Below are 13,618 nucleotides of genomic sequence, written 5' to 3' on the forward strand. Positions count from 1 at the left end.
AATATCTTATTTTTTTTAATCAAAGAGGCAGTAGGTTGTGTCCTCGGCCAGGTTACTGGGTACTCAGCATTCTGACATGTCCATCACGGCAACTGAAATAAGCTTGTGCTCAATACCGTGAGGTCAAACAAACTCTAGCTACATGAGTAGGCACTATAAGCATGTGAAATCCTTGATAGTGGGTTACTAGTGTATGCAAGGCATCAGTTTGTGAGTTGTTTTGATCAGCCATGAAGATTTCCAAAATTAGTGCTGACTGCCTTTGCACCTCTCAAGTACACCACAAACTATTGTCCATGCTTCAAAAAAACTACTGAAAAGAACGGCTCCGGGTTTTCCTTGGTAACCCACAAAAATACACCTTACAGCTAAGGATGGTCCTGTCTTTTCTTTTGCCCGTAGTGGTGCGTTAAAAACTGCAGTAAATTGGTATACTGGGTTACCCAGTTTTACTATTTTGTAAATATATTAACAAAGGTGCTGGCTAATACAGAATAGGCTATATTAACAGGAAATGAGTCCAGCTAAGCGAGAAAGAAGAAGTAAGCCACATCTAGCCTGCACAATACTGCATGAACAAAAGCTAATCCCCATTCCTGGGCCAAATATCAATGAAAGTAGACAAAGAAAGAGAAATTATGCTTCCCCACACCATGTTTATATTCTTTACTGCATTTTATTCTTTTCTTTAACATTCCAGTACATTTATTGGCAGAACATAATCTAATTACGCATACAGGACTTGGCATGCTCTTTCACAAAGACAGGGATAACATGAGTGTAGAAAAATGCCTCTCATGGCATGGTTACCCCCTAACCTTTTGCCTTTTGTTGATGCTAATTATGATTGAAAGTGAGCTGGGACCCTGCTAACCAGGCCCCAGCACTAGTGTTGTTTCCCTAAACTGTACCTTTGTTTCCACAATTGGCACAGACCTGGCACATAGATAAGTCCCTTGCAACTGGTACCCCGGTACCATTGGCCCTGTTGCCAAGGAAGGTCTCTAAGGGCTGCAGCCTGTATTATGCTACCCTGGGGACCCCTCACTCAGCACATGCACACTGCCTCACAGCTTGTGTGTGCTGGTGGGGAGAAAAAAGACTACGTCGACATGGCACTCCCCTCAGAGTGCCATGCCCACGACCCACTACCTGTGGCATAGGTAGTGGCATAGGTGGGTCACCCCTCTACCAGGCCTTACAGCCTTAAGGCAGGGTGCGCTATACTACAGGCGAGGGCATGAGCACTATGCCCCTACAGTGTCTAAGCCAATTCTTAGACACTGTAAGTGCAGGGTAGCCATAAAGATTATATGGTCTGGTAGTTTGTCAAACATGAACTCCACAGATCCGTAATGGCTACACTGAATTCTGATGCCAGTGTGGGATTTATTGAACAATGCATGCAAAGGGCATCTGAGAGATGCCCCCTGTATACCAGTCCAATTCCTATTGTTAGGCTGACCAGTTCCTGCCAGCCTGCCACATCCAGACGGGTTTCTGGCCACATGGGGTGAGTGCCTTTGTCCCTCTGTGGCCAGGAACAAAGCCTGCACTGGGTGGAGGTGCTTCTCATCTCCCCCTGCAGGAACTGTAACACCTGGCTGTCAGCCTCAAAGGCTCAACCCTGGTGTTACAGCGGCCCAGGGCACTCCAGCTAGTGGAGATGCCCGCCCCTCCAGACACAGCCCCCACTTTTGGCAAGTCCGCAGGAGATAATGAGAAAACAAGGAGGAGTCACCCACCAGTCAGGACAGCCCCTAAGGTGTCCTGAGCTGAGGTGACCCCTGCCTTAAGAAATCCTCCATCTTGTTTTGGAGAATTCCCCCTATAGGAATAGGGATGTGTTCCCCTCCCCTCAGGGAGGAGGCACAAAGAGCATGTAGCCGCCCTCCAGGATAGTAGCCATTGGCTACTGGCCCCCAGACCTAAACACAACCCTAAATTGAGTATTTAGGGGCGACCCTGAACCCAGTAAATCAGATTCCTGCAACCTTAAGAAAGAAGGACTGCTGACCTGAAAACCCCGCAGATACAATAACTGACTTGGCCACAGCCCTACCGGCCTGCCTCCAGACTCGAAGAACCTGCGCAGCAACGCATCTAGCAGGACCAGCGACCTCTGAGGACTCCGATGACTGACCTGCACCTAAAGGACCAAGAACCTCCTGAGGACGGCGGCTCTGTCCAAAAACTGCAACAAAGAAACCAACTTTAAAGGGACTCCCGCCTCACTCCGGAAGAGTAAGTCTTCACACTCTGTGCCCGACGCCCACGGCTCGAGTTCAGGAGAACCAACACTGCAGAGAGGACCCCCAGGCGACTCCAAAGACATGGATACCCTGTGTCGACCTACCTGCATCCCCACAGCGACGCCTGCATAGAGGATCCAGAGGCTCCCCCTGACCGCAACTGCATGGTAACAAAGGAACCCGACGCCTGGACAAAGCACTACACCCGCAGCCCCCAGGACCGAGGAACCAACCACCAGTGCAGGAGTGACCAGCAGGCGGCCCTCATCCTAGCCCAGTCGGTGGCTGGCCTGAGAAGCCCCCCTGTGCCCTGCCTGCATCGCCAGATTGACCCCCGGGTCCCTCCATTGCTTTCAACTCAAAACTACTTTGCACACTGCACCTGGCCGCCACTGAGGGTGTACTTTGTGTGCCCGTGTCCCCCCCAAGTGCTCTACAAAACCCCCCTGGTCTGCTAACTGAGGATGCTAGCAGACTGCAACCAGAGCACCCCTGTTCTCCATAGGCACCTATGCTATTTGGGTCCTACTTTGACCTCTGCACCTGACCGGCCCTGTGTTGCTGGTACTGGGTGTTTGGGGTTGACTTGAACCCTGTGTGTGTACAACAAATGCTTAACACTACCATCTGATAAGCCTACTGCTCAACCACGCTACCACAAAATAGAGCATTAGTATTATCTAATTTTGCCACTATCAACCTCTAAGGGGAACCCTTGGACTCCTTGCACACTATCTCTCACTTTGAGATAGCATATATAGAGCCAACTTCCTACAATGAGCTTTTCCAGAATCTGCAATAGATAAGCAAGAAGAAAGAGCTCCCTCTAAAGAAACCACATAGTGTTCTGATAAGCAGGGCCAATGGAATTATGCTATTCTACAGCTGCAACTTTTCTGCATTATTATGGATTTGCCACAATTGCAACACAATCCATCATTTTCTGCATACTTTGCCAATTTGAACAAAAATATGTTTCTACAAGGAGTCATGAAAGATAAGGCAAATTATCTATGACTTCAGATTATGCTTACCTACTCAGACACTAGAGAAGTAGTTGTCTATATAGATGGGCCTTCATTTGAGTTAGGCAGGTGATGATTGGTATCAAGGGTTCTGTGAATGAGGGTCATGCACAAGAGAAGGTTGTCACTGAACTGCTGAGGTCCTGAACTTAGAGGTTTCCAGCAGAAAAGATGTATTACTTCTTACACCTCTTTGACCGTCAGACAAATTGAGAAGATTTGCAAGATAGGAAGGGTGTTACTATATAGTATTATGGACAGGGCAGCAGATTTTGAACTGCATTTAAGGTAATGTGCAATACTCACTAATTTATTTTTGATTCCTGCATCTATCCACTCCTCCTAAGAAAAATGCTTAGACTGGTGGATCTCACAACTCAGAATAACAATCTAATAGGATCTTTGGAAGAAAGTCTGCAGTTCAATCAATCCAAGAGAGCCCCAGTTTACCGAATTTCACAAGGACAGGTTTCCTCAACTAAATTTAATTCAATGGTTATTTCTCACAACTGCTGCCTTGAACGAATTGACAATTTAGAGAATGCATGAGCTGGATGGACATGGACCAGATGTACATATGAATATAACAAATTATCTTAAATCTGGTTGAGATTTGTTTGTTTATAGAAGAAAGCAAAGCAATAGTTATCAAACGTCTTTCTGAAAGGTGCTCTACTCCTATCAAACACATCGCTCCATTTTAAATTAAGTGTAAATGTATGACAGTTTAATATGCTTCTAGGCTTGCAAACTGCAAGAACAATTCACATCCTTTCAAAATACAAATGTATTTTTTGAATTTATTCAACTACAGAATGTGCACTTCCAAACCTGCTTTGATGACTGCTTCTCAGCCTCTCATTTACGAGGATATTCTCTAGAAAACTGCCCTGCTTTATGTTATGACACAATGAATAAATTAAAATCAGTAAGACTAAGTTTTGTTTGGCCAGGATTGGTGACAAGATATAAATTATGATTTTGGTTTAGGATAAGATATAGCATGGGGTTATGACTTTATTAAAAAGGTCAAATCCGAAAGAGTGGTAACCAAAACTATGGGTCTGGTCTGATATTTTTTTTAGAGGAGACATTACCCTATGCCATATCGTTTCCTAAACTCAAAATCATAATGTATATCTTGTCACCAATCCTGGCCAAATATAACATAGTGAACTTAATTTATTCATGCTGTCATAACAAAGAAAGGGGCGTTTTGTAATAAAGATATAACCCCATGCTATATCTTGTCTATGATTTCCCTTCAGACAGAACCAGCAACTTTGGCAGGAAAACAGGATTTTGTACTTTATATTCAGATTCAGAAGCTCTGCTTTGGCAGTTTAAAAAAGGATTGTCTTTTGGCTTGTACTTCTTGGGTGTAGCCTGAGAATAGGACAATAGTGTTGTTACAAAACGTATGGAACTGTTTAGGTGTGCTGAACCTCATGACTGCATTTGATCCACAAAGTTAAGGACACAGGTGACGATTGGCCTCAGGCTTGCCCCACGTTTTGGTAGTACCCCTGGGATGCGGTGAAGCCTCTCAATCATGAAGTGGCAGGAGATGTTTTCTGGATGTGGTTTTGATTATGTTTTCAACAAACTGCTCAGTTGATGGACCTTTGAGGAAGTACAACAAGATGGATGTTGTTGCGCCTGGACCTCCACCCTCTGCATCTTCTGTTCTGGAGTGTAGGTGTTAGATGCCTTCTGTATGTAACAGACCTCTGCTTTCAGTTCCTTAATGGACTCTGCTTGGTCTTCCAGTGTGCACTTGGCCATATGTACCCTTGCTGATGTCAACTTGAAGTTTGCTTGGAGGAGGTTAAAGTCCACCGCCACCCTGTTGATCCTTTGTTCTAGTGCGGATCTGATTTCCTTCACTGCCCATAGCACCTCCCTTAATGGCACATCCTATTCCCCGCAGTCAAGCCTGTCTTTGTGGCCTTGTTCTGACGGTGTGTTTGATCTATCATTTTGCAGATCTTCCTCTGAAGGCATAATTCTCCAATATGCTGGACTTTGCCATTTTGTTCTCTTCTGCAGGAAGGATTGCCCTCTATTGGGGGGGGGGAGGGGGGGGGGGGGGGGGAGTTTGAGAGAGGGGTGAAGCAGCCTCTTACAGATATCACTCCGGAGCATCACTGTCTCAATGTGGCTGCTATGCTTCAGCAGAGGGGATGGGATGAGCTACTGATCACTCTGTTTCAATGGACCCTGCGGTCGACGGCAGAAGCCACATCAGCCATAATCTTCGCTCTTGCCATCTTCATTGGATTTGGGAATCAGATTTCCCATAGAATAGAGAATTTGCACCGGATTCTTTTGTCCTTTTATAAAGGGTCATCTTGCTTTGGTGTCCTAGCAACCATGGTGCTAATATTTGCTGGATTGTTTGACTAAAATGTAAAGTGCATAACGTGCAAAAACATTTTTTGCACAAAAAATAAAAGTATGCTTCAGAACGTGAATTTTGATAATCAACAGCAAAAATAAAATGGCACTAGAAACGAGGGCAGAAAATAAAGCAACAGGCGCAGAAAGACTGTACATGTATCTATGATTTATGTTCGATGTGACACTGTAAAAACGAAATCAACCCACTGAGTAGATTAATAGACAAAAACAGACATGCACATACCAAGAATCTTTCCTCTTTTTCCAGCCAGCGTTGATCTTCCTCCATTTCTTGTTGCTGCCGTATTAACCTCTCCTCCATTAGATGGGTTGGTAGGACTTGCCCAATGCTTCGCATGTCCAGGCTTCCAGAATCCTAAAGAAAGAGATTGAGAATACGAGGGCAAAATTGAGAAAACAAAGAAACAAATAACAAATCTTTTATTTCAGTTTCCTATTTTCATAAATATTGTGGGCTTCTTAATTAAAATAATTTGCCACAAGTAAGAATATGATCCATATTGCATCCTAAGAATATTTCGACAGATATACTGTATTTTTTAATTGCTTTCATTCTAGACTTTCAAAAAAGTGGAGAAGTTCAGGTCCAACCACTAGATGGTGCAATAATGCACAGCATGTGAATCCAGAAGAGATTCACGCAGCAAAACTTGCGTTTTACTTAAATGTATGCATCTTAACCCTAGCAATTAGTCCTCCCTTTTAATACCCATCTAACAATTGTTTTGGGGTGTCTTGGGGCATGAAAGGGCTACTACACCACAACAGGGTGGTTGAAGTATTTTGCCACAAATACCCAATGGCCTGACATACTCTGGTTTGGAAAACTAAGTACCAAGCATACCCTTTCCACAGTCGACTCTTAGGGTAGTGAGTAAAGCAGTTCAAGGCTTATCAAAGATGTAGTGTGTGGGTGTAGAGAAGAACTCAACAACCACACCACAGAACTCAGCAATGACTGGCCGATCCAGTGAGTTAACTTTATGAAAAGTAAAATTACTTTATTACACCAGCTATGCAATACAAGACAAACATTATTCAAGAGAACACAGGGTTCAAACAAGGTACTACAGCTAAAGGAATAGCGATGGATTAAGACTAATGACCGATGCAGGCTTACAGTGGGAAATGCTAACTGGTTACTGTGTCTGACACATGCCTATGGGCCAGTCTCTTAAGGCTATCCGGTTTCTGACTCCCAGTCTCAGTTCTAAGGCACCCATGTCCCTGGGTAGTGTGCAGTCAATGTTTACTGGTGGCCCCATTCCCTCTCATCGTTGCCAGTGGAGTTGCAGATGTTAATGACTTTCAGCAGCTATGACTGCGATCTCCAGAGTTGCAACTCAGGCCCAATTACACCCCCACCTATATGGTGATGAAAGCCCACCCACAGGTCAGGGCCTGGGACACCACAGGAAATGGCCACAGTTTTTTGTTGGTGCAGTGTAGGTTCATGAGGGAAAGGGGCAGGACCACTCAAACACTCAGGTAGGCTCCTGCAGGGAAGTGGGTGCAGGCTCTCTAGACCGCAGCCTGCATGATCCACGGGTTCGGTAGATCCCATGTCCTCGGCCACGCAGAGGCTAGGGCAGCATGAGTGGCACAGTGGCTGACCGTGAATGGACGTGCTTGGAGGCCTCTTCTGTAACCACTAAAGGGATGAAAGACAGATGGGGGAGGAGTAGGGTGGATAAAGGGGGCCGCTACAAGGCCCAAGGACCTGACCACAGCCTGAGAATCCTTGAAGCGCAAGAGAGCCGAGTATGCCTGGTCTCTGAAGAGATGAGTGCCATCGAAGAGCATGTCCATCAAGGAAGCTCGGTCATCCCCTGAAAAGTCAGATGTCCTCAGCCAGGCGTGGTGCCTCAGGGCCACTGTTGATTAAACCACTCTACCCAGCGAGTTGGTCATGTCCAGTCCGCAACAGATTGTGAACTTCGCTGTATCTTTCCTATCAGCAACATCCTGAGAGTACAGCCCAGGCGTCCTGCGGGACCTGTGGCAGCACTTGTGCAACTGTGTCTCACAGCATGTGGGAATAATGGCCCAAAAGGAATGCAGTGTTCACGGACCGCAATACAAGTCTGGAAGAAGAAAACATCATCTTCCCAAGTGAGTCTATTCTTTTGGATTCCTTATCCAGGGGAGTGGAAGGGAACATGCCCTGGAAGGTAGAGCCTTTGAGACCACCAAGGGGTGTGGTGTTGCGTGAAGAAACTTGTGTCCCCCGGTGCAGGAAGATGGATCAGGTACCTATTAGGACCCTGTGAGGGCCTAACTAAATGGAAGCAGGGGTTCTGAGGTGGAAGCTCCGGGATGTAGCAACTCTGTCAAGAGATTAATCTTGACGGTCACTGAAAGCAGTTGAAGTTCCAGGACCTCAGCTCCTCTTCTCACCACCACAGCATTAGACACTCCAGCCTACGTAGCTACGATAGGGGGGGGAAAGCATACCAGTATTTGGAGAAGTAGCCAGTTCACTGGCCTCATTTAAGTCTTCACGTCACTCCAGAGCTTCATGGGGCTGGTATTGTAACGGGTCTAGCGATTCCTCCCATTCATCCCCAGGCCTCACCCACACTGTAGGAAGTTGGCTCTGTATATGCTATCTCAAAGTAAAAGATAGTGTGCACAGAGTCTAAGGGTTCCCCTTAGAGGTAAGATAGTGGCAAAATTAGATAATTCTCATGCTCTATTTTGTGGTAGTGTGGTCAAGCAGTAGGCTTATCAGAGGGTAGTGTTAAGCATTTGTTGTACACACACAGGCAATAAATGAGGCACACACACACTCAAAGACTTAACTCCAGGCCAATAGTATTTATATAGAAAAATATATTTTCTTTATTTTTAGACCCACAAGTTCAAGATTTGACGTAAATACATAAAATGCAAGGTACTCCACACAGGTAAGTTAGGAACTTTGAATTAAATCAATATCATGTACTGTTTTTGTTAAAATGGCAATAAGCTATTTTAAAAGTAGACAGTGCAGAAATCAACAGTTCCTGGGGGAGGTAAGTGTTGGTTAGATGGTGAGTTAAGTAAGACACTTACAAGTCTCAGTTCCTGGCATAGGCTTCCCACCGTTGGGAGTTCAGGGCAACCCCAAAGTTACCACACCAGCAGCTCAGGGTCAGGTAGGTGCAGAGGTCAAAGTGGTGCCCAAAACACATAGGCGCCTATGAGAACAGGGGTGCTCCGGTTCCGGTCTGCCAGCAGGTAAGTATCTGCATCCTCGGGGGCAGAGCAGGGGTTTTTTGTAGAACACTGGGGGGGGGGGGGGGGACACACACAAGTAGGCCCAAAAAACACACCCTCAGCGGCACAGGGGCGGCCGGGTGCAGTAGTGTGCAAAGCAGGCGTCGAAGTTTGAATAGGAATCAATGGAGGGACCCAGGGGCCACTCTGGTGGTGCAGGCAGGGCACAGGATGGCTTCTCGGGCCAACCACCAACTGGGCTGGGCAGAGGGTCACCTGGTGGTCACTCCTGAATTGAGGTTCGGTTCCTTCTGGTCCTGGGGGCTGCGGGTGCAGTGCTTGGTCCAAGCGTCGGGTCCCTTGTTACAGGCAGTCAGGGGGAGCCTCTGGATTCTCTCTGCAGGCATCGCTGTGGGGGACCAGGGGGAGTCGTCTCAGGCTACTCACTGGGTTGCGGTGAGTCCTCCCTGTAGTGTTGGTTCTCTGGATCTTGAGCTGGGGGCGTTGGGTGCAGAGTGTGAAGTCTCACGCTTCTGTGGTATAGTGCACCCTGCCTTAGGGCTGTGAGGCCTGCTAGAGGGGTGACTTACCTACGCCACAGGCAGTGTGAGCTTGGCATGGCACTCTGAGGGGAGTGCAATGTCAGCTTAGTCTTTTTCTCCCCACCAGCACACAGAAGCTGTGAGGCAGTGTGCATGTGCTGAGTGAGGGGTCCCCAGGGTGGCATAAGACATGCTGCAGCCCTTAGAGACCTTCCCTGGCATCAGGGCCCTTGGTACCAGGGGTACCATTTACAAGGGACTTATCTGAGTGCCAGGGTTGTGTCAATTGTGGAAACAAAGATACAGTTTAGGGAAAGAACACTAGTGCTGGGGCCTGGTTATCAGGATCCCAGCACACTCAGTCAAGTTAGCATCAATATCAGGCAAAAAGCGTGAGTGTGTGTGATGGTGAGTGTGTGTGATGGTGAGTGTGTGTGTGATGGTGAGTGTGTGTGTGTGTGTGTGATGGTGAGTGTGTGTGTGTGTGATGGTGAGTGTGTGTGTGTGTGTGTGTGATGGTGAGTGTGTGTGTGTGATGGTGAGTGTGTGTGTGTGTGTGTGTGATGGTGAGTGTGAGTGTGTGTGATGGTGAGTGTGAGTGTGTGTGATGGTGAGTGTGTGTGATGGTGAGTGTGTGTGTGTGATGGTGAGTGTGTGTGTGTGTGATGGTGAGTGTGTGTGTGTGTGATGGTGAGTGTGTGTGTGTGTGATGGTGAGTGTGTGTGTGTGTGATGGTGAGTGTGTGTGTGTGATGGTGAGTGTGTGTGTGTGATGGTGAGTGTGTGTGTGTGTGATGGTGAGTGTGTGTGTGTGTGTGATGGTGAGTGTGTGATGGTGAGTGTGTGTGTGTGATGGTGAGTGTGTGTGAGTGTGTGATGGTGAGTGTGTGTCTGTCTGTCTGTCTGTCCGTGGGGGAACATGCCAAAAGGGGCACTTTCCTACAAACGCTTCCACGTCTAGTCGGCCAACTGACGAGGAGAAGTCGAAGAACACTTGGACTTCTTTGTATGCCTAGACTTACCCGATCACCCAGAGGACTTAGAGAGGGACTATGATGATGGAGGACTCCGCGAACGATCCCGGGACCTTCCTCCTAACCAAGAACTCGACTTGCACAAAGTCGGGAGTCAGCCCGCCATCAGCCTCAGGGACCACTCCCTCTATGCCTTTGGATGCATGGCCCGACACTGAGCAGGACATTGGGTCGCAGTGGTGCTCCGGCACCAAAGACGCACAGGGTGCTGATTTGTCATGGACTTCACCCAATAACAGGATCCAGAGCGCTTGAAGCCAGTCTTTCTGGAGTACATCCTCGACGCACCAGGAGTAGAACAATCGAAAAAGTCTAAACAAAAAGTCGAAGTTAGCTAGCTTCGGATCATCGCTGTCGCGGAATGAAAAGAACTGATGTCAGCTTGCCAGGGTGGTGCTTATATAGGACCCGTGACACCATATCTGTCGCAGATAATGCAACAACAGACACGGAGCCGATTGATGCCACCTTACGGGCGCACAAAAATCTTCTGGATCCAGTCTGACGCCTTGGGAGAATTCAAAGGTAATGAATCTGCAACTAGAAGTCTCAAGCAGATAATCAAGAATACAATGGTGTTTGCAGTTGGGTAACTCAGGGAAAGCACATCAAGTTGGCAAAACCATGCAGAAGACGTTCCCTGTGAAACTTGGCAAATGGTAGAAATGACGGCCAGAGCAATAAGGTGCTTTGCCTAAAATCACTATCTGATTAAGTGGTAAAGTTGTGATCATAACTGTGCTTTTATAATCCGCAGCTGATAGATAGCTCGGCAACAAGACCACACCTCCTAAAAGGCTTCACTTCTATTAAAGTTAACTAGTTGGGTTCCTCAAGGAGACTGACCCTACCCACAAATGGTCCTCGTGCCTTGATCCTGGGATTACATTTTAAACGAATGTAGCAGGAGTGTATTGTGTGAGGTGACAATTATTAAACCGATTAACCCTTTTCTACTTCACACAAAGGTAAATACATTTTTTCTCTATTTTCCTTACCTGTCATATAATTGTAAGTTAGTGCCAAGTTTAACAATGTCAGACAAGGCACAATTTTTCATTCAGTACAATAAAGCTAAAAATTTACTGAAGAATATGTTACCTCCATGTTGGGTTGCCACATGGATACATCCTGTGCCCGATGATAACAAGAATCAATATGATCCATTAGGGATGCCTGACCAGGGTATATGCTTCCAGACATGGCTGGCATTCCATGGGAAACTGGATAGCCGGAGACCTACAAAACAAGAAAATGTAAGCATCATAGAATGTCAGTAGTATGACCGTGCGTATGAAAATTCAATGTAAGATGCCATCGACGTATCACATGTAGAAGTACACATGCAACAGGTGAACAAGTTATTTTAACAAAAAGTAAAAAGAACAAAGGACTGGGGCTGGCAAACCTTGTTCATATAGCAAGGTGGTTGAAAGCTGGCTTCTGGATATTAATGACAGGGCTAAGATAGGTTGAAATGAGGATTCAGTTCTTACAGAGACCTTCAGAGGTTGCAAGGCTCACCAAAGAGAGCAGCTTGAACTTTATCAGATTGCACGGAGTAGAAGTCTCTTTCGCAAAGGAAATTAAAACAACAAAAAAAACTCTCCAAACCCTTCTGTACCACCACAGCAGGAAACTGTTTCTGGAAATGGCACACCGCTATCATGCTGGGCATTCCATTGTTTCAACTGCAACATTCAAGAGGAAGATATGGCCTATCTGAAGTGGGCTCTGTCCCTACAAAATCCAGTAAGAGCAGCAAGCATTCAATGAAGTGGCTATAGTTTAAAGCAAACTCCTACCCTAAATATCTGGGCCCTGGAAAAGTGTGCAAAGGACACAAAGCAGGAAGTGTTTTTCTCTTCCTAAACACACGAAGCAGAAAATCTTAAGAGGGTCACACTAAAAAAGATCTTTCATAACTACGAGTGATATTTACCTGGTAATGGTTTGGCTGCACCATATGCTGAGGACTGGGATAAAAACCTTCACTGGACCTCGGACTGGGGTAACCCGGTCTACTCGGCTGCAAATGAAAACTATACTTTAAAGAATGCAATTCAGGACAACATCTATAATAATGCATTGGTAGAAGTATCATAAAAACATTCTATCAAGTACATATAAAAATGCTCAGAAAACTGGTATTACATGTCACATGGTTTTGTTGTTGATTTCAAATATCTACAGGAACAAGTTTTCTTGTTTCAGCAGATTACACTATAACGTATTCAAATAGGACAAGCAACCAACTCAAACACTGCTGGGTCTTACTAGAAATAACTTGCATACTGATACAATGGAACTGATTTTTAGATTTCTACAGGGTAAGAGGTAGGGTTTTGCCCAGATTTGAACCTGAGACCTACGGGCCACAAAGACATTTCTTTAGGAATCATGTGAACCCACTAGGTCACTTGACAGCTCTGTGTAGAGGATTTCCTGGGAAGGAATCTGAAGGCAAAAATGCAGAGGTTGAAGAGGGAGGGAACACTAACCGGTTTTCTCAAAGTAGGGCCACAAATCAACCTCAGGCTTGTAAATTAAGAATAACTCTGACTTACTGGTTTAAGAACAGGTAATAAAAGGGCACTGTTGCTAAAGTTAGAAAATTCCAAGGAACAAAATCTTTTTTTTTCCAATTTAAAATCCACATTTTACAAAACAAAAGAGTATTAAACTTGGGACTACATGACAAATGAGGCTAGGAGGCGGCAAGTGAAGTTAGAGAATGGAAGAGGTGCGGTAGTTTGGGTAAAGAAAGGTACAGACTTTGAATCTAAGTACTATGTGGTAAAATCCTTTGCTTGCAAGCAATCAGTTGTGATACAAATATGAAGACTGCCTTAATGAGGTGATCCCTCTTCAGCAAACCAGCTGCTATTTTTCTGATTTCTTTTGTTTCTCCAGGTGGCATGGTTTGATGTAAAGTACGATTGATCACTCTTCTGGTGAAACACGCTCACCAAGTCTGGTTGGTGACTATCGCTCTTGTCCTTTTTTAACTGAGAGTGGGAGACTAAATTACAGTGAAGGGTATCAAAGCACTCCCACACACTTGCTGAAGTTAGACTTGCTATAGATCTGGAGAGGAGAATCTGTGGAGAGGTTTGCTCTTTTGCTAGGATGGATTTTGTAATAATG

The 13,618-nt window shown here is 45.7% G+C and overlaps 1 protein-coding gene across 20 annotated transcripts in view; it reads right to left on the reverse strand.

Moving 5' to 3' along the window:
* PTK2 (protein tyrosine kinase 2) overlaps nt 1-13,618 on the reverse strand; it is a 758,583-nt gene that overhangs the window by 110,266 nt on the left and 634,699 nt on the right. For all 20 annotated transcript variants that reach the window (XM_069220826.1, XM_069220825.1, XM_069220824.1 and 17 more), the window contains 3 exons: nt 12,414-12,500; nt 11,573-11,710; nt 5,922-6,053 (listed from right to left, as the gene is read on the reverse strand). In XM_069220826.1, the coding sequence (XP_069076927.1) occupies nt 5,922-6,053; nt 11,573-11,710; nt 12,414-12,500 (357 nt within the window). The remainder of the gene's footprint in view (nt 1-5,921; nt 6,054-11,572; nt 11,711-12,413; nt 12,501-13,618) is intronic.

This window comes from Pleurodeles waltl, chromosome 2_2 (genome assembly GCF_031143425.1).
Source record: "Pleurodeles waltl isolate 20211129_DDA chromosome 2_2, aPleWal1.hap1.20221129, whole genome shotgun sequence".
In the NCBI taxonomy this organism is placed as follows: Eukaryota; Metazoa; Chordata; class Amphibia; order Caudata; family Salamandridae; genus Pleurodeles; species Pleurodeles waltl.